The sequence below is a fragment of the Capsella rubella genome, unplaced genomic scaffold (genome assembly GCF_000375325.1).
Source record: "Capsella rubella cultivar Monte Gargano unplaced genomic scaffold, Caprub1_0 scaffold_2, whole genome shotgun sequence".
Classification (NCBI taxonomy): Eukaryota; Viridiplantae; Streptophyta; class Magnoliopsida; order Brassicales; family Brassicaceae; genus Capsella; species Capsella rubella.
In genome coordinates, this window is record NW_006238922.1 from 5,226,591 (window position 1) to 5,252,947 (window position 26,357).

The following is a 26,357-nucleotide window of genomic DNA, read 5'->3' on the forward strand; positions in this document are numbered from 1 at the left end:
AAGGTTTGGAAGGCGTTTTCTTGTGCATCTTCCCACTTGAATCCAACATTCTTCTTGATAACTTCCATAAGCGGGGCGGCAATGGTGCTGAAATCTTTGACAAATCGTCGGTAAAATCCCGCTAAACCGTGAAAGCTCCTTACTTCGCTCACATTCTTAGGGCTCGGCCATTCTCGAATCGCCTTGACCTTTTCTTCATCGACCTTGATTCCATCTGCACTTACAACAAAGACTAGGTAAACAAGATTATCCGTGCAAAAGGTGCACTTCTTCAAGTTCGCATATAGCTTTTCCTTTCGAAGCAAATCCAAAACAAGTTTAAGATGCATGACATGATCTTCCAAGTTTTTGCTATAAACCAAGATGTCATCAAAATAAACAACAACAAATACTCCAATATGCTTCTTAAGGACATTATTCATCAATCTCATGAAAGTTCTAGGTGCATTTGTTAACCCAAACAGCATAACTAACCATTCATACAATTCTTGTTTCGTTTTAAAAGCCGTTTTCCATTCATCACCTTCCTTCATCCGGATTTGATGATAACCACTTTTAAGATCAATTTTTGAAAAGATGCTAGAACCATGCAATTCATCAAGCATATCATCTAATCGAGGAATAGGGTGGCGATACTTAACCGTGATATTATTGATGGCTCGGCAATCCACTCACATGCGCCAACTTCCATCTTTCTTTGGTACAAGTAAAACCGGAACGGCACACAGACTCATGCTTTCTCGAATATGACCCTTGTCCATAAGCTCGTTCACTTGTTTCTCGAGTTCTTTTGTCTCGGTCAGGTCGGTGCGATAAGCTGGTCGGTTCGGTAGGGCGGCTCTCGGGACGAAGTGATTTGATGCTTGATCCCTCGGATGGGTGGTAAACCTATGGGATTATCTTCCGGAAACACGTCCTTATATTCTTGCAAAACCAACTTGATCTTACTCGATAGCACCGGTTCGGGATTAGTTGAACAAGTAAGAGTTTCTTTGAAAACAAAGAGTAAACTATTTTTGTGATTTACCTTGTTCTTACCCTTGGTATCATTTGGTTCGGTTGATTTGATGGCTCGTTGTTTCATACTTAGCTGGTCTAAATAGACTTCATGCGGAGTCATCGGGATGAGAGTTGTCTTGCGGCCTTTGTGCTCGAAAGTCTGCCGGTTGGTGAAGCCATCGTGAAGAACTCTTCGATCCGATTGCAATGGTCGTCCGAGAAGAATGTGACTAGCGTCCATCGGTAGAATGTCGCACATGATCTCATCTTGATACTTCCCAATTGAAAGAGGTATCTTGACTTGTTCCTTGACGGACATCTCACCGGTGTCGTTGAGCCATTGGAGTGAATACGGTCTCGGGTGTTCAAGAACTTCTAAACAAGGCGTCTCGACCATACTCCTGCTCGCAACGTTAGGACAACTTCCACCATCAATAATCAAACTGCATACCTTATCTTTGACGAGACAATGTGTATGAAACAAATTTTCCCTTTGCGCTTGTTCCTCGGCTTTAGTTAGAACACTCAACGATCTTCTCGCAACAAGCAACTCTCCTTTAGTAGGGGCTTCCATATCTTCTTCTATTGAGCCTTCTTCCGAACGATCATCTTCGGATTCTACTTCGCCATTGTCTCTAAGAACCATGTTCCTTTTGTTGGAAAATTCGCTTGCATAATGCCCAAGTCCTTGACACTTAAGGCATCGGATATCTCTAGCCCTCGTGATTACTTCCTTACCCTTTGCTTTTGGATCTAGATCAACTTTTGGCTTGACGAACGGCTTGTAATCCTTTTGATAACTGGACTTCTCTTCCTTTTGAAAACTTGGCTTTTCCGGGCTGTAGCTGGTCTTGGTGTGACTTGACTGGGCGTTCCTTCTCTTGATTTGCTGCTCGAACATGACCGCTTTGTGAAGCATCTCCTCAAGTTCCACATAATGTTGAGTTTCTAGACGATCTTGGATTTCTCGGTTAAGACCTCCCATGAATCGAGACATGACCGCTTCTCCATCTTCTTGATGATCGGCTCTTAACAAAAGGGTTTCCATTTCCTTAAAGTACTCCTCGACGGTCTTGCTTCCTTGAACCAAATTCCTCAACCGCTGGTGTAGTTCTCGATGATAGTAACTTGGCACAATCTTTTTCGCATGACGGCTTTAAGCTGGTTCCATGTGTCGATCGGATAGTCTCCGGCACGTCTTCGGCTAGTGACAAGTTGATCCCACCAACTTAGGGCATAGTCGTAGAATTCAGTAGCCGCAATTTTAACCTTATTGCACTCAAGACTTTCTTGACAAAGAAAGACCAACTCAATTTTCTGCTCTCACTCCAAATAAGTATCCGGGTTGTTGGTTCCATGGAATGCGGGAATTTTGAGCTTTAAGCCTCCCAAAGGATCTCTAGGCGGTGCTCTCTCTCGGCTGCTGTGGGAAGAGGCGTGACTATAATAACTCCTTGCCTCATCATTTTGCCTTGGTTCTTCATGCCGTGGTTCTTCTTGTCTTTGACGTTGGTTTGGTTCCGGGTTGACTTGATGCAAATGTAGAGCCCCAATATTTTCCTCAATCATCGTTGCCATGGCGGTGGTGACTGATTCCAAAATCCTCTTCTCAAGACTAGATGTAGATGACTCTTCTTCTTCTTCACTTGTCATCATTGTACCTGAAAAATCAAAAATTTAACAAGTAAACAGTCCAAAAACAGACAAATTTAAACGGATCTGGAAAAATAGCAAATTGACTCTAAAAAATTCCGAAATTAATTTTAGAAAATAATACTCTTCACTGGTTCTAAATCAATTGGTTTCACAATTCTTGAACAAGCCAATTATTTTATAAAATTCACGCAATATTGATCTAAAATCAGAAAAACGGAAATTTCGGGATGGAACTTCAAAACCTGGTTACAAAGGGGCTCTGATACCACATGATAGACTCAACGACGTGGATCTATGCTCCAAGGACCACTTTGATGGTTTTGAAAGGGAAGTGGCGAGATTGATGGTGAATGATGGATAGATCTTGAACAAAACAGCGGAATGACGATGAATGAGGGTGATGACGAGATGGAGTGGATGCAGCGGAATGAAAGGGAGAATGAGGTGTACTTTCAAGAGGGATGAGAAACTCTTAGACTACAAGCTTGGATCCAACTTAGATATTACACACTAAGAAGAAAACAAGTTGAAAAGATATTACACACTTTTCGGATCAAACAAGTAAAGAGAGAGTTTTAGAATAAAATGTTTGATGTCTTGCAAATGAGAGATACATGAAGTTTATATAGAGAAGGGAGAACAAAGGAGAGGAGAGAAGAGAAAAGAAAACATGCAAGAGCATGCACAAGTGTCTTGGAAATTACACTCATGCAAGCTCATGCAAGAGTCTTGAAAATAACAACAAGTAATAAATGCTAAGTTGAAGAGAAAAGGGAAAATGGGCCAAGGCTTTGGGAGTAGGCCTTGGACCACAAATTGGGCTGGTAAAGAGAGGCTTGGAAGTGTTACTTAGGCCTCATTAAAAACCTTGTCAATAGTCTTAAAAACCTCAGTTGTTTTTTCATCATTATCCCCTATCCCCCTAAAGTTTTTTTTTTACTAGCAGATTAACTCAATTAAGCCAATCTGACGGGAACCTGTTTACAAAGTTTATATCATGTGGGCTTTCGTGCCAAATAATCCGTTTTTACATTTGCATTTCGTGAAATAAGAGACAAAGAAAAAGATGTGAATGCTTCCCTGTCCACATGTATATCCTTCAAGTAAGTAGAGAACGCTGGCCATTCCTTAGGAGAAGACACCACATCTTCACCAAATCGGAACAGTCTGAGTAGAACTTGACGTCATTGAAGTTGTGCCCAATCATGCAACGCATCGCCCAAACTAGTGCTTCAACTTCTGCATGAAGGGGAGAAAGACTTCTTCGTGTAGTTCCGGCCCCCTAGCTGGTGGTATGTTCTGTGAGTTCTGGCAATACAACCCTAGTCTTGTATATTGGTCTGTAGCCTTCCATGATCCATCCAAATAACATTGATATCCCTCAAAGACCAGTTGGGGTTCCATTGGTAAACCAGTTATCCCCATGGTCCTACATGTATTAATAACAACCCCTTCAGAGACCTTATTTTGCGCCTGGTTCCACACGGAAGCCTCATCTCTTGCTAGCCTAATAACATCCAAAGGACATTCATCTAAATTTTCAAAAACCTTTGCATTACGAGCTTTCCAAATATACCATAATATCCACGGATAATTAACATCCCCACTACCCGAATTGTTAAGACCAAACTAATATGCCATATTTGCATAAATAGACTATGTCGGGAAAAAATTAGGACCCTTAGGTATTTTAGCAAGAGCCCACGTTTGTCTAGCCGGGGGACAATCAAAAATTGCATGATTCACTGATTGCCACATCGCACACAGCTGGGATCAATATTGATTCCCCGCCTGCGCAGATTAGCTGACACCGATATACACCCAGTCAAAAGCTGCCACATAAAATGTTGAATCTTTGGTGGACAACGTACCTTCCAAACCTTAGCAAATAATGGTGTTAACTCAGGACCACAGAGGCCCGTTTTTAGACCCTGAGAATTCACCATCCTTGCTATATGATACCCTGACTTTACCGTATATTGCCCATGTTTTGTAAAATGCCATCCTAGGGAATCCTCTACCGGATTATTCCCAACCGGGATTGCATTGATCAAAGAAATATTTGACGAATCAAAATGTTCTAAAAGTAATTCCTTATGCCACAAATTACTCTGGCGGTCAATCAAGTGTGTTATCTGAAGTAAAGGATCCATAATCGGACCAGAATAAGTTCGAATCTACTCCACAGGATTCGACTTACGATAGTATCGACTTTTAAAAACCCTTACAAAAAGTGAATCCGGGAACTCCATTAGTCTCCACAATTGCTTAGCCAACAAGGCTGAATTGAAATCCTGAATATCTTGGAACCCCAATCCTCCTAATTGTTTACTATCACATAGTTTTGCCCAAGAACACCAATGCATTCCACCGGAATTGCCATTTGTACTCCACCAGAAATTTGCTATTGCACTTGTTAACTTAGTTGTTATCGTTTTCGGTAGCCGAAAGCATGACATCACATACGTAGGTAAGGCAGTTGCCACGGCCTTAATCATTACCTTCCCCCCACCCCTTAGACAGCAATTTTGATGACCATCCATTGATATGGTTATGTAACCAATCCTGCACAAAGGAAAAAACTTTGGTTTTAGAACCCCCAATGCTCTTCGGTAACCCTAAATAAGAACCCATCCTTCTTATTGTTGTAATTCCCAGAACCTCGTGTATCTCCTGCATCCTTAAAGTTTTTCGGATGATTTTAAATTGTCTACAAAATTAAACCATAAATATTTATAAATTGTCATAAAAAGCCCATGAAGTGTATTTGGACCGTATCTAATCACATTCCATAATAGAGAAGAGGGAAAGCTGCACTGAGACACACTTTCCAAACTTTAATTGTACAGAGGCACACTTACGAAATCATGGTGTACTTTGGATGAGTGTTTATACTCTTCAACCCTCACTCATTCTACTTATTCACTCATTTGCCATCGTAACTAATTTCTCTTTACTTTTTTTTGTCATCATTTCTCTTTCCTTCTTTATCATCAACATTATCTCCTTTTTTATATTCATTTTTGTATTTTAGTATTTAAAAAGAATATTCTTTTAAAAAGAAAAATCTGTGTGTGTTATTGTACGACACACTGTAGTTATTTTGTTTTTCTACTTAGCCTTGTCCACTGGGATTGGTGTTTGTGTTAAGCCATTGAAGAACATTTTTTTGTTCTACTTGAATTGGACACCCTTTCATTTAATTGAACATACCAGTAAACACCATAATTACCTTACCGGAGATCTACGTCAGCGACCAATCCGCCTTTCCAGTTGACAGCCATTCGATCATCGATCTATGTAACCACCATCGATTCTCAGTCCTCAATTTGATTCTGACTCACCGTTCCCCTCACTTCTCGTTTTGATTTCGACGATTTCTCCTCTCTTGATTACAAAAAACTTTCTCAATCCCCTACTAAGAGAGATGGAAGGTTTGAGAGATTTGTTAATTGAACGATTGAAAGAGGTTCGCGGATTACAATGATAATGCGTTAAAATGAGGTTTGAGAGATTTGTTAAAGTTTTCAATTACGAATAAATCTTCTCATTTCGATAGACAAGATTTCCTGGACAAGGTTTCGTAGATAACCTTTAGTGGACATGTTCTTCAGCTCTTTCATCGTGAATTATATTCCATGAGATACTGTAACAACTACACCAACATGCATCTTATACTTCATAAACAAAGGTTTCATGACCACATTTAGAGAAAAGAGTGCAGTTTTATGGATATTGTCCAATATATGCAGTTTTTGTGGATATTGTCTAATGGACCTTGAGCTTAATACTTTTGTTCAAAACTTGAATTTTCCCTAACATGTCACTTGCTTGAATAATGTAACGATGGAAAAGAGTTCATGGATAACCATGATAATGTCGAAATTTGATTTGGGGATATAGTAAAGCTTTTAAACATGAAGTAATCTTCTCATGTTTAGTATATCGGGTGGACAAGATTTCATGGACAACAATAATAAGAGAGAGTGTGTGTTTGGATATTTTCAACTATCCACCATCTTCTAAACATTTTGATCACATGTGTCCATTTTCAAATATCCACTTTCAATAATCTATTTTCTCAAAAATTCACGTTAGTTTCACAAATTTTATGGTGTCCATGTTGTACTCTCCATATGGACAATATAATTTGCACTTTAAACATAGCAAAATGGATCTCATTATATAGAAAAATACAATTACCATGTATTGTACAAAAATAAATAAAAACTATTTTCTTGATAAGACATAAAATTGATTATAAAAAAAAACTAAGGAAAATGAAAAAAAGAAAAAGAATTTTTCTATCAACACATTTGAACTATACCTACGTCATCGTCATTCTTCAACCATTTTTTGAAACAACTAATAGTCACTAACATGTTTTATTATAATATTAAATTGTAACGGGAAAATTCCCAAAAAAACATGAACTAATTAATATCTGCCAGAAAAAAACACATACTTTTTCGGTTGCCAGAAACAAACACAGAGTAATTTCTAGTGTTCAAAATATACATGAACTCACTCGATTTTCCAATTTCCCACTGTCCGTTAATCTGGATGTTACCAGCGTTAATGAAAGCGTAAACTCTGTTAAATGTGTTAATTAAAAGACGATTATACCCACGCTAATCCTTTGCTTTCTTAATTTTTATCGATTCATTTTTCCCTAAAATCAAAGTAGTTATGATCTTTGTTTATGTGATGTTAGTAGGTCTGGTGTTTGATTGTGTGATGTTAGTTGTTATGGTTTTTGTCTGAAGATAATGTTATAATCATAAGTACTTAACCAATATTCAAAACATACCAAAATAGCATCATAAGTGGTAGGAGTATCCAGTAACAAAATAACATAACTTAATCCCTAAGATTCTTGTTACAAAATAAAACATAGTAATGCCTAAGGGTCTTGAGGGCGCCACGCATCAAAAACAGTATTAGTCCAAGGTGACATGAAGAAAATAGGAGGTTTTGGTGCATCTGACCCACGGCCAAGCCCTTTGCCACGACCTCTTCCTCGGCTGCCTGGAGGACGACCGCGACGTTTTTTTCCAGTAGTAGAAGCTTCGGTGTTAGTAGGTGGAGCTGTTGATGGACTAGGATCAATTGGTGTAGATTGGCTTAGAGGAACAGATGGTATGGTTTGGCTTTGAACTGTCCTTAGCCGTCTAGGTGCATTTTGTATACTCCATGGATCATGATTATCAATCTATAAAAAACAAAATCATTAAATCTTAACACAGCTCATACAACAAAACTTGCAAAAAAACTCAACAAAACACCAAAGTTAGGATACTTACCGGAGTTTTCCTTGGTCTGCCCCTCTTTCTTGGAAGATATGAAGGAGCAACGGGTTTATTACAAGTACTTTTATTATGTCCAGCTCCTTTGCAATTGGAGCATGTCATGGTTCTTCCATCCCTTGTTACCTTGTTTGGATTTGTCGATGACTCATGAGCCTCTTTTATCCTAGCATACTTCTTTGGCCTTCCTCTTTGCTTCCTTTTTTCAGGCACCTCAATGGGTCCTTTGTCTTGTGCTTTCCACATCCTTTCACCTCTCACAGGTTTAATATTTTCTGAGTAATTGTCTTGCCACCAACTGGTCAAGAAGTGTTTATCCACATAGCTGCAACAATAATAGTAGAGTTAACTCATATTCATATCAAATACACCTCCTATTAAACAAAAGCACTTACTCATCTGGATCACGATTGAATTCTTCCCATTCATCATCTGTATCAAGTGCAGGATTAGGATGCTCATCATCAACACATTGTCTTTCTAATTCTTCCTCATCAACAGCAGCTTCACCCTCATTTACATTTCGTTCACCACCATCAACAGCACATTGTCCCTCAGTTTCATCCCTCTGACTTGTGTGGATTTCATTATATAAAGCTTCAAATCTAGGGTCATCATTACCTACTTCTTCAACCGGATCTTCACCCTTGTCTTCAACACCTTTATCCTCAGCTCCCGTCTCAACTGGTTCCTCACCATCAGATTCATGATGTTCCCCACAACCCATTTGATGAATGTAAATGTCAATATCACCAGTTTTTGTCATTGCTTCCCGACACATCTGCCTAATCTGGGCATCTTTGTCGTCATAGATTAGCCTTGCTAAACCAATCTCTTCATCTCGAAGCTTATACCATACCTTCTCAACTACCCCAGACATCCCATTTTCTTCACAAAACTCGTCAAAGAGGGACCATGTTGCATAATCAGGATCCATGGTCATGTCTTCCTTCACTAACCCTCCTATGTAATTGAACAAATCTTCTTTTACAGAACCATATCCACCATAATGCATCTTTACTTTCATAACGCCACTGTATTAAGAGGAAAAATTGTGGTTAGTCGATTCCCAAAAATGACAAAAACAACAAAATACCACCCCTGACTCGATTCATACTCGATTTCGAAACCCAACTCGATTCAGACTCATTATGGAACTTAAATCGATTACAAAAATGATTTTGAAACGATTAGGCCTACCCAGTTTGATTTCTCAACTCGATTTCACATTCCTACTTTGAATAAAAATCATAATCGCATATTGAAACACATACCTCATCTTCTCCAATGCTCTTATCCAACTCGATTCAGACTATAACATTGCCAGAATTGAAAAGCCCCAAATCGGGATAGAACCCTAACACTACGTTTTTCGATTTTGATTTTGGGGATAAATGAAACGATAGAGCTTAAGAAAGAAAAGGATTAGGGTGGGTATAATTGTCTTTTAATTAACACAGTTAACAGAGTTTAAACTTTCGTTAACGATGGTAACAACCAAATTAACGGACAGTGGAAAATCGGAAAATCGAGTGAGTTCATGTATATTTTGAACACTAGAAATTACTCTGTATTTGTTTCTGGCAACCGAAAAAGTACGTGTTTTTTTCTGGCATATATTAATTAGTTCATGTTTTTTTTAGGAATTTTCCCAAATTGCAACTGTGCTGGGTACCTAAAGTTATTTCATAACTAAAAACATAACATCAGCGGAAGATGCGTTTTACTTTATTAGGACAAGGTGTAATTTTTTTGACACATAGGGTAAATCACCCTAGAGAAGACAAAAAACCCCTCGTAAGTCGTAATATTCTCTTTCTTGCCCCTACCCACCCACTAAAACAAAAACCCTTTGCTTTCGCTTCTCTGCCTCTCTCTCTCTCTCTCCAACACCATTCAATCTTCTTCTCCCCCAAAACCCCCGCAGCCATTGTTTCTCCTCCTCCTCCACAAACCACAACCATGGCGGTCGATCAACAAACCCAGATTCAACTCTCTTACATCCTCGGCCCAGATTCATCCCACTTCGAAACCCTAATTTCTCACCTCATGTCTTCCTCAAACGAACAACGTTCCCACGCCGAATCACTCTTCAACCTCTGCAAACAAACTCACCCCGATTCACTCGCTTTGAAACTCGTTCAATCTCTCAATTCATCTCCCAATCTCGAGCTTCGTGCTATGTCCGCTGTTTTGCTACGGAAACAACTCACTCGTGCTGGAGATGACGACGACGGTTCCGCTTTTATCTACACTCGTATTGCTGAGTCTACTCGTTTGAGTATTAAATCTGTTCTCCTTGCGTCTCTTCAACAGGAGAGTACTAAATCTATAGCTAAGAAGGTTTGTGATACTATCTCTGAACTTGCATCTGCGATTTTACCGGAGAATGGTTGGCCGGAGTTACTTCCGTTTATGTTCCAGTGCGTTGTTGCTGGTGATAATCCGAATCTTCAGGAGTATGCTTTGTTGATTTTCTCTAGATTGGCTCAGTACATAGGTGAAACGCTGATTCCGCATTTGAGTACTTTGCATTCAGTGTTTTCTCAGTCTCTGAGAAACTCCACATCTGCTGATGTTAGAATTACGGCTTTGGGTGCTGCTATTAATTTTATTCAGTGTTTGTCGAAGGCTTCGGATAGGGAAATTTTTCAGGATTTGTTGCCGTTGATGATGCAAACTTTGACTGAGGCATTGAATTCTGGGCAAGAAGCAACAGCACAAGAAGCTCTGGAGCTTCTTATTGAATTGGCTGGTACTGAACCGAGGTTTCTGAGGAGACAGATTGTGGAAATTGTTGGTTCGATGCTTCAGATTGCGGAAGCTGAGAGTTTAGAAGAAGGAACTAGGCACTTGGCAATAGAATTTGTGATTACATTGGCTGAGGCACGAGAAAGAGCTCCGGGTATGATTAGGAAATTGCCACAGTTCATTAGCAAACTCTTTAGCGTGTTGATGAACATGCTTTTGGATATTGAGGATGACCCGGCATGGCACAGTGCTGAGAATGAGGATGAAGATGCTGGAGAGACGAGTAATTATGGGTTTGGACAAGAATGTTTGGACAGGCTTGCGATATCTTTGGGTGGTAATACAATTGTTCCTGTTGCCTCTGAAGTTTTCTCGGGTTTCTTCGCAGCTTCTGAGTGGGAGAAGCACCATGCTGTTCTCATTGCTCTTGCCCAAATTGCTGAAGGCTGCTCAAAGGTGAGGGTTGTTTTTATTCTGGTTTAGATGTCTAGGTGATTCAAAATGACTTAGTAGAGGATAAATTTTAATGGTATCTGGTAAAGTTGTCATTGTTGATTTGAGTTAAATTCATCAGGAGAAACAAGTGGACAGTTGGAAAGAGAGAACTAGTTAAAGTTACAAGGTTTATATCAGGGGCTGTTAGATTTAGTAATAAGTATAAGCTGTTTTATCCTCGACTACCTTCTACTTCCACATGTGTCAAATCAGAATGTTTCACTTACATCTAGCCTTTCGTTTCTAGTGTATGGTATTAACAAAATGTTCCTGTCTAGACGACTGTTTAAGTTGTTGATGGAGAGTCTTTTCTTCTATGACTTACCCATTTTTAAATGTCACTACTTTTAACGTGTTCATCGCTGATGCACATCTATGTTCATACCTGACTGGTGGTTATTATTTCTCTCATATGTAGAAAACGACTTAAATTTTTCATGTTTTCTTCTCTGATATTATCTTGGTATTGGTGTAGGTTATGATAAAAAACATGGAACAGGTGGTTTCTATGGTTTTGAACTCTTTTCAGCATCCTCATCCCCGTGTCCGATGGGCAGCAATCAATGCAATTGGACAGTTGTCTACAGATTTAGGACCTGAGTTACAAAGTAAATATAACCAGTCTGTGCTGCCTGCACTTGTTGGAGCCATGGACGACTTTCAGAACCCTCGAGTCCAGGTTGGTTTGTAAATTGCTGCTTTTGCATTCTGTGAGTGAAAATGTGACTCATCACTATGTATTGTCTCTGGTTAACTAAAACTAGTACTATGTAGCAGGCGGATGTATTCCTCATGTAAAGCTAGTGCTCTTTTAGGCATTTAATAGGGCTTTTAGTTGTTGAAAAGTCTCACATAATTCCATACCACTTTCCCAGACTTAGAAATAAAAGTGGAATGATGTTTAAAAAACGAACAAGAGAAATATTTTTCCGGCACTGGAAGTTTTAGATTCTTATTGACCTGCCTTTTTTTTTTTTTTTTAACTTATGAATTAGATCTATCACCAAGACTGAGAAGTAGAAGCTGACAATTTTTTTTAAAAAACATTTGAAGTAGGATAGTCTCGTTGATTTAATTTTTCATTCTGCTTATTGATGAGATGTTCTTATCCTTTAGCTTGGCTTTTGTGTAATGAGGTATCTCTTTCGTGGTACAGGCCCATGCTGCTTCCGCTGTTCTTAACTTCAGTGAGAATTGCACGCCAGAAATTTTAACCCCTTATCTGGATGGAGTTATTAGCAAGCTTCTTGTACTCCTTCAGGTACAACATGCTCACATAATTAATTAGTGTTTCTTTGTCTTTGATGAATTTCCCTGAACAGAATTGCTAAACATTCGTCTCAAATAAACACTACTTTTTGGAAGTTAGTAAATAACTGAAACCTAATAAGGGGTCATGCTGGTAGGCTAGTAAAAAAGGGTTAGTGCATGTTCGAGTTTGTTTAACCTTGCCAGGATTCCATCTTACATTTTTGAAGACTATCACTCTCTCACAATTTTCATAACACTGAGAAGTATTTTGCATATTTATTAACCATCAAAATAGTATATTTATTATCCAGATTCATCACTGGGCAATCTCACAGTAATTAAGTGCAGATTTTTAGTAGATGAGGATTTGTACGTAGCTTTCTTACCTTATATATGTGGGTATAATGCAGAATGAAAAACAAATGGTGCAAGAGGGTGCTTTGACTGCTTTGGCGTCGGTTGCTGATTCTTCACAGGTGCTTATAAGCTCCTGCCATAAGTCCGTTTTTTTAAAATAATATTATTTGTTAGTCAATGAACTAACTTTTTTTTATAACAGGAGCTATTCCAAGAGTACTATGATGCTGTTATGCCTTACTTGAAAGCTATTTTGGTAAATGCAAATGACAAAGCTAATCGTATGCTTCGTGCTAAGTCCATGGAGTGCATTAGTTTGGTTGGAATGGCGGTTGGAAAGGAAAAATTTAAGGACGATGCAAAACAGGTAAGAGGGTGCTTTGACTGCTTTGGCCAAATGGTGTTTTAGATCTCTACTTTAACTTCTTAAATAAATACAATCTAATTAAAAGGAAATACCTTGTCAAGTCTTCCTAAATCAATATTATCTTTCTAGTGTGGGAAGTAATGACCCAATTAAATAGTAGCCTTAATGTTGATTTTGTTGTAGAAAGGTCATGGATGTGCTTATGTCTTTACAAGGTTCGCAACTGGAAGCGGACGATCCAACAACAAGCTACATGTTGCAGGCAAGTTTTTGAACTTCAAGAATGTCTTTTTTTTCTTCTTTCATTGGAAGCTTAGTGGGAACGTAATTGAAAGTTTTTTCTAATCGATAATTTATATATATGCAGGCTTGGGCCAGACTCTGCAAGTGCCTTGGACAAGATTTTATCCCTTACATGACTGTTGTTATGCCCCCTTTGCTTCAATCAGCTCAGCTTAAACCCGATGTTATCATTTCATCTGCAGATTCAGATGAAGATATTGATGACGAAGATGATAGGTATTACATATCCCAGTACTGTGTATGGAATATTTTCCTATTATATACCTCAAGGATATGTATATGTTGTGGAAAACGTTGCAGAACTAAAATTATTAATAAGGTTATAAGTATCCATTCCATTCATTTAGCTGATATAATTGGTAATTAATTATAAGTTATAATTGTTTGTGCTGTTCACTTTCATGTGGTTTTACTTTCTAATCCAGCATTGAGACCATCACTCTTGGTGACAAGAGGATAGGGATCAAAACTAGCGTGTTAGAGGAGAAAGCTACGGCCTGTAACATGTTGTGCTGCTATGCAGAGGAGCTAAAAGAAGGGTTCTTCCCTTGGATTGATCAGGTATTGCCCCTTTATTGTTACTAACTTTCAGAGTGCTAGGTTTAATTGGCTTCCAAGGTTTTAATATTGTTATGGGAAAACAGGTTGCTCCTATTTTAGTTCCTCTTCTCAAGTTTTATTTCCATGAAGAAGTTAGGAAGGCTGCTGTATCAGGTGTGATCTTCGAGTATCTATAATGTCTATGTTTTCTTGGGTTTCAATTGTTCCTTCTCTGTGTTTCTACAATGAGGGCTTCAGTCACATTATCTTTTTTTTTTTTTGGGGTTAGGTATGCCGGAGCTGTTACGTTCAGCTAAACTTGCTGTGGAGAAAGGGAAATCTCAGGGTCGTAATGAATCCTATATAAAGCACTTGAGTGATTATATAATACCAGCGTTGTTGGAGGCCTTGCACAAGGTTAAATTGGCTTTACATTTTGTGTTTTGGCTTAAAAAATTGATGCCTTCACTTTTAGTTTTCATATGAAGAATAACCTATTAATTATACTTGTTGATATTTCTTCAACTTAACCAATAAACTAAAGGAGCCTGAAGTGGAGATTTGTGCAAGCATGCTAGAGGCATTGAACGAGTGTATACAGGTTTGTAGTTTCTCACCCAAAATGTTTTGATAGGCAATCAGTTCAATTAGTTCTTCCAACGTATGTGAGGGCATTATTGTATATAGGGTGGAAAAGAATAACAGCTTTGCTTATTTTTTCGAAGGGTGCCAAATTTATTCCAAATACAGTATATTCATTGCCTTCTTATCTTTTTCTCTTCACTCAATAGATAAAGTCTTGGAAAGTAAATTTTTTCCATTGTATGTTAGCCTCTTTAGAATTTATATAATTATAACCTAGTACTTTTTCTTTTTCAGATTTCTGGACCAATTCTAGATGAAAGCCAGGTGAGGGGCATTGTAGATGAGACAAAGCAGGCAGTAATAGCTAGCTCAACCAGACGGACGGAAAGAGAAGAGAGAGCTAAGGCAGAGGACTTTGATGCAGAAGAAAGTGAGATCCTAAAAGAAGAAAATGAACAAGAGGAAGAAGTTTTTGATCAGGTATGATCTCTATTGTTTGTGTTGCTAACGCATCAACTCTTACCGAGGATGCCAGGATATACTGATATATCTCTGTCTCCCTTTTTGTGAAGATTGGTGATTTACTGGGTACGTTGATAAAAACATTCAAGACCTCTTTCCTGCCCATGTTTGATGAGCTTACATCTTACATAACTCCTATGTTGGTAAGTTCTTTTCTTTATGTTCTCTGGACGTTATATTTCTAAAAACAGATGATTAGTTAAGAACGATTGGTTTAATTTGTTCACTAACTGTGATTGTGAATGTCTATGGTTTGTTCTATGCAGGGTAGTGATAGAACAGCAGAGGAGAGAAGAATAGCTATATGTATATTTGATGATGTTGCTGAGCATTGTCGTGAAGCAGCCCTTAAGTATGTTATTCTCTTATCTTTTTCCTTGATCTTCTCTGACTATTTGATTTCTCATCATCGGTCTGGTATATAAATTGCTATGCAGATACTATGATCCATTTGTCCCTTTTCTTTTGGAAGCATGCAATGACGAGAATGCTGATGTTCGGCAGGTATGTCCTATAAAAAAGCTACTACCTTCGTTTAGTTTAACTGAGTTTGTTGGGATCATTTAGTTTTTTCCCACAATTCAGGCTGCTGTGTATGGTATTGGAGTTTGTGCTGAGTTTGGCGGATCTGTTTTCGGACCTCTTGTCGGAGGTAGCTTCATACATACTTTCATTTCTCCATGTCTATGAGGTTCTTGTTGCATTGGTGTTAATGTATATCATGTTTCTCTGTAGAGGCACTCTCCAAATTGGATGTTGTCATTAGGCATCCTAATGCTCAGCAGTCTGAGAACGCCATGGCCTATGACAATGCTGTTTCTGCTCTTGGAAAAATATGTCAGTTCCACCGAGGCACTATTGATGCTGGAAGGGTAAATATATCTAGACTTTCTGTATCTACATTCTTCTTCACAGTGATATCTAATGTTTCTTTTCTATCAAATCTTGTCCACTTATGATGGGTGTTTGCAATTTTTTGCCTGGAGATTAATTTACATAAGTGTAACATCATATCATTAAGCATAGTTGTTGACGAGAAGTTTGTCACTCTTACCAGATTGTTCCTGCATGGTTAAACTGCTTGCCAATAAAAGGGGATACAATTGAGGCTAAAATTGTCCATGACCAGCTTTGCTCAATGGTGGAGAGGTAAAAATATATGTTTATTTGTGTTACTGCTTTGTGGTTGTTACTGAAACCTCGATTCTCTGCAGATCTGACCCGGATCTATTAGGGCCTAATCATCAGTACCTTCCAAAAATAGTTGCAGTTTTTGCTGAGGTATATACTACACTCTGCACCAAATTGCAAGACCTTATGTCTGGTTTTATGTTTGTTTGTAAATATTCTGGTGTTTGTAGGTCTTATGCGCAGGCGGTACCCTGGCAACAGAGCAAACAGTGAGCAGGATGGTAAATATCTTAAGACAGCTTCAACAGACATTGTCTCCAGCAGCACTCGCATCTACATGGTCATCTCTGCAACCACAGCAACAGCTTGCACTACAGTCCATCCTCTCCTCTTAGTTCTCTTATATTCTTTTGGGAATTTGGCATGACAATGAAGATGATCAACACAGGTATCTCTCTCAAAGGTGTGCATAATGTTTGATTCTTGGCTTTTGCTGCTTACGAAAACGACAATGTCAAGTAGTGCTCAGAAAACAAGAAAGTTTTGATGTGTTTTTTCTTTTGTTTGTGTTAAGACAATGTTGCTTAATCAAATTGTGAAGATTTCGTTATTTACATCCAATCCATTGAGCACTTCTTGCAACTTATGAGATGGTTCGATTAGTTTGGTTCCCGTAGTAGAGACACAAAGAGGTTAATTAGGGTGCCAGATCATATTTACGTGAATTCTGAGTTCAAATTATGATTGTGTTAGTTTATGTTTGACATTATTTACGTGTTATATACATTTTTGTCCATCTTCAAACAAGTCCACCACAAACTGTGAACAAATTTGAAGTTAATAGATGAATCTACATATGCGATCGAGCCACTGTTCTATATTTACGAGATGCCTTGGACTCTCTCACCCCTTTTGCTCATAGCTTCCTTAGAGAAACTGCTACGGCTCGGATAAAGGTTTCGCTAGATACTGACGCCATTCATCTGGCATTCCCTTATTCGATCTCAGCATCCTTATAGCTGCATTTGTTAATGGTATTGCAACAATGTCATAGTCTTTTGGTTCCTGCCATTAGCAACAAAATGTCTTGATTTACTAGTTACCCATCAAAACAAAGTTTTGTGATTTATGGACTTGTTAGTTAAACCAGTTGCAGTTATTAGAAAATACCTTAGGGACCTTGTATAACTTCATGTGTGCTTCCTCTACTGTCTTCTGACCTTTCTTTGAGTTGCACCTTGAACATGCTGTTACCTATGATGTTACATAAGCAAAATTTTATTTTATTTTATTTTTACTGATTTTTAGTATGAAATGGTACTACTAGCCCTAGGTATTCGGGTATGCGGGTCGGTAGGAACCGTTCGGGTTTGTGTTTCTTGAGTAGAGGAGTTTAGGACCCAATACGCTAAATCTAAAAATTTGGTTTGGGTTTGGTTCAGATCCTTTTGAGTTTGGGTCGGAACCGCTAAAAATTCTATATTTTTTGGGTACACAAATACCCAAAATTTTACCGGATTACCCAAAAAATTTTGGATAAAATTTTGAAATTCCGGGTATAATTGGGGTATTTCAAGTAAATAATCGGGTATTCGGGTCCTCAGTTACTTATATGTATTTATATTTCGGGTTTTCTCGGGTTCGGGTTTGGTTTTGAATTTTCGGGTTTAGGAAGTTAGGATCCAATAGGGTAAATCTAAAATTTATGATTCAGATTCCGGTCGAGTTTTTCAGATAGGTTCAGGTTCCGGTTTTTTTTCAGGCAAAGGTACTACTTTAGTGTCAACCACATACCAGATTTTGCCAAGTCCATTCTCCACCTCGAGAAATTGGTATAACATGATCAATGGTCAAGTTTTCACGGGAAGAACAATACCTATACCCCAAACAAAAGTTCATTCAGCAAGAATAGTTCGATTAAGCAAACAAAAATGTGAAATCAGCTTGTGACTGGACATAAAAGATCACTTACTGACAAGTATAATCGTCTCTCAGTAAAATGCTTTTACGGCTAAGTGTGTTTTTCACTCTTCTTCTTTTGACAACCTGAAGCAAATGTGGAACCTGAAGCAAGACAATGAAGTAAGCTTCAAAGTGGTAAAAAAGAGATTAAAACTAGCTAAAACTAAACTCATGTTCTACATACCCTTAATACAGCAGGTATATAGAATGAACCAGTAGGAGAACTAACAGTCTGATCATAATACTCCAGAACATCAGCCTAGACAAGACAGTATCGAATATACAAAACCTGGATTAAGGATTCTTATGCATCAAATAAGTATTAAGATTACTTTACAAAGTTTGGTCTGACCTTATCCATGTACTCGAGACAGATTGCTCGCTTCCAGCAAACCACATTGACCGGTCTTTAAGTAATAACATAAAACAAGAAAACTGATTAGTTCAGGCCAATGTCACAATCCTACCAAATTTTTAGAAGCAGCTAAACTCAGATTTGCATGAACTTGAATAAAAAGAGATAACTAATGCTTTCTATCATCAATAACTAAATAATTAAAGTGCAATTTGCATACTTATAACACTCCTATTTTTCAAAATTACCGCTATATATAAAAACTAAAATTTTAAAATTAAATCCTAAACTCTAAACAATAAATATTACCCCATAAAAACTTTATCCTAAATGTAAAATAGTCAACCTAAACCTTAAAAAAAAAATTCTAATAAATTATTCAAAATATTATAATTGTATCAATTAGTGCTCTTTTTGCCATATACTCCTTCCGTTTCTAATGATTTGTCGTTATATAGTTAAATTTTTGCTTCATAGATAGTTGTCGTTTTAGATTTCCAATACAAATTTTTGAAAAAATTTAATTTTATTCACTTTTATAAAATGCTTTGACCAGTTAAAAAAATTAGAAAATATATCAAAAAAATATGAAATAGAAACTTTATTTTTTTCCTTAATTTGTGTGGAAAATCCTTAAACGACAACTAATTCAAAAAGAAGGTAGTATATAAATATATTCTATGAGTAATGAACGAAAATAATAATAAGACACTAATCAGTAACTAAACTAAACTATAATAATAATAAAGAAGATCTTGACCTGTATGAAATATCAAGAACCAAGCCTCTGAAGCAAGATAGATCATTAGTTTCTAAACAACCATCATCATCTCCATCAAAATCCCACTCATCGTTGTCTTCTTCGTCAATACCAAGATTTTTCTCGGAGTTATCGAAATCTCTAATCTTCTTTCTTTTATAAGGAAAAGAGTAAGAAGAGAAGAGTCTTGCACAAAACTTTGATCGGCTCCTATGCTGCAACGGAACCAAGGGAGATCCACCACCACCGACCATGTAAAGGCTCTGCCTAAATTGGTCTCTTGAATCTATACCAAAGGATAATGCATCGTTGCTTGAGAGAAGCTTAAGTCTTGCAGAGACATGTGCCATTAGATTTGAAGAGTATCAAAGAAGAAGTTATGGGTGATCGAAGTCTTGGAGAAATTATTTACATTATTTGGGACTTTTGAGAAGAGCCGTTAACCACAAAAATTGATTTATGTAGAAAATATCATGCTCTGTGAAATGACAATTATACCCTTGTTTCCTTGTCTTAGAAAAATCATATACTTTTTTTTTTTGTCTAGAGATATACATACATTAAATAGAATCTGAACCGGTAAGAGAACTTATGGTCCGTAGTAATGAAACCTGCGAAGCAGAGAAGCTAAACAACCAAATGCATTCTTACATCCTTAACATATTGGAATCAGACAAAAGGAAGTTAACAGCATAGATCCACTGTAAGTACATCGATGGTAGAAAGGTAAAAACCTAATAGCATTCGTAGTATTTTTTTTTTTGTTAAAATATAGCATTCGTAGTATATTTTCAGACAGTTTGATTTATTGCAGTTGCAGCCACCACGTTTATGATTTTAAGATTTCGAATTTGGTGTTCTCCTTCAAGAGATTCATGAGGTTTTAGAGGTTTTTAGATTCAGAAAAGTGTGTAGTTGCTGCTTCTTTCATGATTCATACTAGATTTAAGTATTTGTTTATGCATATTTCTTGAACCTTGCTAGCTTAAGCGCAGTTAAAAATGGTTTTGTGTTGCTTAATCTCGTTGTACTTATAATTCCTCACTTCTTTGAGTACATATGTTAGGTTCTCAGTTGGCACTGTCTTTTATTTTATCAATCTTGTTTGCGTCTCTTGGGCCGTTACTGTATCTCTCCATTCTTGATACTTAATACATATGTTAAAACTCTGCAAAATGATGGTAGTGGATGTGTGTTAACTGATTTATTGAATCAGTTCACCTCGAGCAGTTTTCGTTATTCATGAGTCGAACTTCGAATTTGATGTATTACTCACAGCTTTGGTTGCTAATATCATGGCTCTCATTCTTTTGTTGTAGGAAAACAGTAGACCAAACACAAATGGGTGTTAGGTAATTTCAGTTTCATTATAATATTCCTATTTGTTTTGTGATATGAGACAAAGTGAAACAAAACTGTGGATTATCCAAGCGTTGGATGCTTTACGTTTTGGCTATATTAATGCTAAGCTGCAACTGGCTTGACAATAAGCATGTTGTCTTAGGGTTAGGGGTATGTCGTCTCTTCACATACACATTAAGCTTTTTAATTTTCTTCCATCAAACTCTTAGTTCTCCATTTGTGGTTATGACTGCGATCGTCAAACATAAAAGAAAAAAATTTAATGCCATATATAGTTGAGGAAGAGCCATCAAGTCATGAACTCCTGTGCTTATAATCTGTAGTAGTGTTGTTTTGACTCATTGCAAATTCTTCTTTTGATGTACAGAGAGTGCTTGAGGATAGTTTATTGGTGATGCGGAAGATTGAGAACGCGGCTATCGGACCCAATAACCTGCCTAAGAATAAGGAGATGTGAAATGTTTCAACCCTCACCCAAAGCACTCCTTAAAGAACCTTTCCGCTGAAGAGCAGCATAGTTCAATGGTATCACGACATTGCCTCTTTATTTTTTGCTTCCAGAAATAGCAGAACTTCCAGATGTACTCCCAATCCCTCGACCAATTAGAGTTTTAGTCACATGGTCTGTGTTAAGACTCTGTCCCAATGGCTTCTTCTTTGCACACTTTGTAACATATACTTTGCTTCTTTTTCTTTAGCAAACTGACCTTGTAGTCATGTGTGCTCCTGTTATGCAAAAAGGACAAATAGCTTTGTTCTGTTAGCTCATGATTTTTTTTTTTTCAGCCAAATGTTCTGTTAGCTCATTAACACCATTGATACCGACAACTCCATTTTTTTTTTTTGGATAATTGGAATATTAGACATTAGACTAGTTTTTTTTTTGTCATCGAATATTAGACAGTTTTGAGAACTTTATTATGTTTTTAGATCGGTTACTATTTAAAATAGGAGAAAGAGTGAGTGAGTGAGAAAGAGTGTAAAAGTTATATTATATTTTTTATTTTCTTTTTTTTTACCATACTTTTTCCCCCTAGATTTTTAAAATTGTTTTTTTATATTTTTAATATTTTCAAATTAGTCTTTAATTTTTTTACAAATCTAATGACAATAATTTTATTATATTTTACAAATTTGTATGAACACAACATATAGAATACAAACACAAAATATGGAGTACATACAAATTTAACAAAATTATGAACACCTACCATGTAATACGAACACTACAAAAAAGAGTACAAACATAAAGAAGAGATTATTCACTCATATGTTACAAATATTTTGGGTTAAACAAACACGAATCAAAGAGTACAAACAGAAATCAGAGAATACGAACACGCATAAGAATATACGAACACGTATCGGGGAGTACGAACACGAAAGTGGGTGTATAAATACATTGAGATATGACGAAAATTAATGTTAAGAATTTGTAAAATATGTTTTTTTTTTTCAAACCCCATACACTAGTCTATCGGAATTGAATCTCTTCGAGCGAGAGCCAAACAAGAGCCGATTGACCTACATGGGAAAAACAGAAACCTCGAGCCCTTGCGCATTTTTCAAGTTTATTGGCGCGGACGTTGAACGCTCTAGAAATATACCTAATATTAAATACAGTAAAATATTCGCGAAAAAGAGTAAATTCTCAAATCTCTGAGGCAAACGCCGGCCAATCATCTCCGTGAGCTAGCATAGTGACCAAATCTTGGCAATCGGTCGCAATAATGATCTTGGTGAACACCTGCGCTACTAAACACTGCATAGTCCAAATCAAAGTGTCTAGTTCCGCATGGAGAGGGGAGAGGCTCCTTGGTGAGCACTTCAACCCAAGTAGAAGGGTTTGTTCGTCTATCGAGAGCACCCACCCAAACCCACTTCTACTATCCTGCTCCACCCACAAGCCATCAATATAGCAAACCAGCTCATCCCTCGGTAGGGATACTATTTTTTCACATGCCTCACCCTTATTCGGTGGATCGTCCTTAGTATTGGCTTTCCTCCAAAGCGCTTCTTCAAGAATTGCCTTATCCACTATATCTTGTGGGGATTCAAACATATTTTCTAAGAGTTTCTTATTTCGTTCTTTCCAGATGAACCACAAAATCCATGGAAAGATTTACAGGCTTTCATCTGAAACACCTCTCGCCTTCCCTCTCCAGAAAAGATAATCCAAATTACTATACAAGGAAGTTAGTGGAGAAATTTGGAGTGCCGAGGGGATAGGCGAGAGAGCCCATACTTGACGAGTAGGAGGGCATTCAAAAAATAGGTGATTAATAGTCTCTTCCTCCACCCCACAACAAGGGCATTCTTTATCTCTACCGATATGGCGATAATGTAATCTCTGGCATGTTGCTAAACAACCGGCCATGCATTGCCACACCAGATGTTTTAACTTCCGGGTGGTTTTTAAGTTCCAAGCTTGGGCCTTGAGTGCGGTAACACTGGGTCCCTGAGAAGGGAGGTCGCTAGCTGGGCGAGAGAGAGCTCTCGCGGCTTGGTAACCCGATTTGACTGAATAGTTCCCGGACTTGGTTAAGGTCCAACTATAACCATCGCGAGATCTAGTCGAGCTTGGTTTGATCCCCATTATTAAGGTAATTTCATTCGGGGGAAAGAGCTCTCGGAGTACCCCATGTATCCAAGATCTAGTCCCAGGGTCAATTAACGTGCTAACACTAACCAAAGGATCCCGACTAGCGAAGAGGCCAATGGGAGGCCGCGGTGGAGAATCCGGGATCCAAGGATCCGTCCACACATAAGCGTCAAATCAAGAGCCAATGGTTTTCCTAATTCCAAACTTTAGAACCTCTTTTGATGCAAGCAGGCTTCTCCACCCATAGGATGGCCGGTTTGACGTCGAGATTTCCAAGGGGCTACTATAGCGGAAATAGCGCCCCTTGAGGACCCTACTAAGGAGAGAGTCTGGAAAACGAAGTAGTCTCCACAATTGCTTTACTAATAGTGCAAGATTAAAATCTTCTAGAACTCGGAAGCCAAGGCCTCCATCTGAGAAGCGAGAGCAGATTTGGTCCCATGAAATCCAATGGATACCCCTACTATCTGCTTTATTACTCCACCAAAAATGCGCCATTGCACTATTTAACTTAGTACAAATGGCTTTTGGTATTAGGAAGCACGACATTACATACGTCGGAAGTGCTTGGGCTTGGGATTTGAGAAGGAATTCCTTACCACCCTTCGATAGTTATTTAGCAGACCAAGAGTTAATTCTACTATTCAGCCTGTCTCTAACGAAGGCGAAAACCTGAGTCTTGGATCCATGGATTTTTTCAGGGAGGCCCAAGTAAGTTCCCGTTCCTCCTTCTTGCGCGATACCCAATATCGTTTTAATTTCATCTCGAGTAGAGGCGGCTACCTTTGTTCCAAACATGATGGATGAATTAGCTAGGTTAATTTCTTGTCCTGAGCATGGCCATAAAGCCGGATCATATCGATCACTGCGCGGCTTTGGAGAGCATCGGCCTTGTAGAAAAATAAACTATCATCCGTAAAAAGGAGATGGGATACTCTTGGACTGGCACACGCCACATGAAGAACTTGTATCGTACCTAGTCTTTCTGCGTGCTTGAATTGCGCAATAAGAGCTTCTGTACATAAGATAAATAAGTACGGAGAGATAGGGTCTCCTTGATGGATACCCCGCTTTGGTCTAATTCTTCCTCGAGGTTCGCCATTAAGTATAATACGGTATGACACTGAGGTGACGCACTGCATGATCCAACCAATCCAACGGTGACTGAAGCCCAATTTCTCCATCAGATCACTAAGAAATTTCCATTCAACTCTGTCATACGCTTTGCTCATATCTGTTTTGATTGCCATAAATTTCTCCTCATTAGCTGGGTTGGACCAGAGTGCATGGAAATTTTCCTGGGCGATGAGAACATTATCTGTAATTACCCGCCCTGCCACAAAGGCAGATTGAGTCTCAAAGATTAACTCTGGCAGGAACCTCTTAAGACGAAGGCTCAGGATCTTGGAAATGATCTTGTAGCTTACATTACATAGACTAATTGGTCAAAAACCTGTCATCTCCCTTGGTTTATCCTCCTTAGGAATTAGACATATATTGGTCTCATTTATCCTGCTATCAAAAATACCTGATTGGGATGAGATCTTTTTTTGTGACATCCCAGAATTTTTGGTAAAATAATGCTGTCATGCCATCCGAACCGGGGGTCTTAGTAGGATTCAAGGAGAACATAGCTTTCTTCACCTCTTCTTCCGAGACCTCCCTCGTGAGAGATTCATTCATCGAATCAATTACCAAGGAAGGGACCTCTCTTAGGGCGTCTACAGTGTCGAACCCATTATGAGAGGAGAAGAGCGTCGTAAAATACTAGACCGACACTCGTTCTATGCCTTCTTCGTGATCAATACACACCCCATTTTTGTCGAGGATACTGATGATTCTATTACGGCCACACCGTTGTTTTGTTGTCGCATGGAAGAATTTAGTGTTTTTATCCCCTTCCCCTAGCCAGATTTCGCAAATTTTTTGTTGCCAATAGGCTTCTTCCTCTTTGTAAGCCTCACATAGTCTCCACTTTAACTCTAGGAGTGTTGATGTGGATGTATTCTCGTCCTCATTAGCCTCATTAATCTTGTCTTGGAGCTCTTTTATTAGGAGTTCCGAGTTTGTGATAATGGATTTCTTCCATATGGAGAGTAGGCGTCGACAGTTTTGGATACGCATCATGAGTGGTTTGGATTCTGTTGAATTTTCGAAGCTCCAAACCTCCACTACCGCTTCAGTAATGCCAGGTTTACCGATCCATCTTTTGTCGAACATAAATCTGCGAGAGAATTTTTTAACTCGATTCTGAATACAAGCCAAAAGGGGGCGGTGATCCGAGCCCCACATCTTTAGATACTCCACATTTGTGTGGGAAAAAATATGATGCCACTCTTCATTACCCATAGCTCTATCAAGCCTGCACCGAATCTTGCCATTTTTACGGTGGCCAATCCAAGAAAATTGATTACCTTGGTAAGGAAAATAAATTAACCCACAAGAATGGATCATATTTCGGAAAGGTAGAAATGAGGATTCTGTCTTTTTTTCCTCCTCTTTTCTCATGATTTCCTGTAATTTCATTGAAATCGCCAATTATAAACCATGCTTCGGAACGGGAAACACCTATTTGCATCAATTTCTCCCACACATACTCGCGGTTTGCAACAACAGGATCACCATAAATAAATGTCATAAAGACCCATTTCCCATCAGTAATTGTTTCGATATCGATTAACCGGTCATCCAACAACAAACATTTAACCAGAAAATCATTCGAATACAACAGCGCTAAACCACCACTAGTCCCATCTGGCTCAACCATTTTCAGGTTATCAAAACCTAGTTCTACTTGCACATCTTGCAGATATTCCTTATCATTTTTAGTTTCAGATAAGAATAAAAAACCGGGCGAGTATGTTCGACACAACTCCACAAATCGACGGCGAGTTAACTTGGCTCCCGCCCCTTGACAGTTCCACGCTAGCGTCCTCATTTATTAGTTCCGAAGGGAGAGTAAAACCCCACCGTACTAACATAAAGAAAAGTGAATATATCTTTTGATTTTAGGAGCACTTCACTAAGAAGGATTAAAACTGAAATTTGAGAAT

The 26,357-nt window shown here is 38.2% G+C and overlaps 3 protein-coding genes, 1 long non-coding RNA gene and 1 pseudogene across 4 annotated transcripts; 2 read left to right on the top strand and 3 right to left on the bottom strand.

Annotated features, from left to right (window-relative positions):
- Positions 1-2,682, bottom strand: part of LOC111832056 — a 4,564-nt pseudogene extending 1,882 nt beyond the window's left edge.
- A 4,795-nt stretch (positions 2,683-7,477) lies between these two features.
- LOC111832039 lies at positions 7,478-9,324 on the bottom strand. Its single transcript, XM_023788215.1, has 4 exons — positions 9,236-9,324; positions 8,357-8,995; positions 7,959-8,286; positions 7,478-7,867 (listed from the first exon to the last, which is right to left on the bottom strand). Exons 1-4 carry the CDS (start codon positions 9,238-9,240, stop codon positions 7,559-7,561), a joined length of 1,281 nt encoding a protein of 426 aa, XP_023643983.1. The 5' UTR covers positions 9,241-9,324; the 3' UTR covers positions 7,478-7,558.
- Positions 9,325-9,826: 502 nt separating this feature from the next.
- LOC17895492 (importin-5) lies at positions 9,827-16,884 on the top strand. Its single transcript, XM_006301073.2, has 20 exons — positions 9,827-11,168; positions 11,683-11,886; positions 12,364-12,468; positions 12,869-12,934; positions 13,018-13,182; positions 13,370-13,444; positions 13,550-13,701; positions 13,911-14,046; positions 14,130-14,199; positions 14,315-14,442; positions 14,570-14,626; positions 14,905-15,090; positions 15,183-15,275; positions 15,399-15,484; positions 15,570-15,636; positions 15,718-15,784; positions 15,868-16,004; positions 16,190-16,281; positions 16,347-16,413; positions 16,494-16,884. Exons 1-20 carry the CDS (start codon positions 9,924-9,926, stop codon positions 16,656-16,658), a joined length of 3,363 nt encoding a protein of 1,120 aa, XP_006301135.1. The 5' UTR covers positions 9,827-9,923; the 3' UTR covers positions 16,659-16,884.
- A 94-nt stretch (positions 16,885-16,978) lies between these two features.
- Positions 16,979-19,777, bottom strand: LOC17896146. Its single transcript, XM_023787114.1, has 7 exons — positions 19,341-19,777; positions 18,578-18,632; positions 18,410-18,484; positions 18,236-18,327; positions 18,058-18,139; positions 17,434-17,517; positions 16,979-17,328 (listed from the first exon to the last, which is right to left on the bottom strand). Exons 1-7 carry the CDS (start codon positions 19,688-19,690, stop codon positions 17,203-17,205), a joined length of 864 nt encoding a protein of 287 aa, XP_023642882.1. The 5' UTR covers positions 19,691-19,777; the 3' UTR covers positions 16,979-17,202.
- A 172-nt stretch (positions 19,778-19,949) lies between these two features.
- On the top strand, positions 19,950-21,431 carry LOC111832074. The gene is made up of 3 exons (XR_002835206.1): positions 19,950-20,066; positions 20,660-20,692; positions 21,070-21,431. It is a non-coding gene; the product is annotated as an uncharacterized LOC111832074 (long non-coding RNA).
- The last annotated feature ends 4,926 nt before the right edge of the window (positions 21,432-26,357 follow it).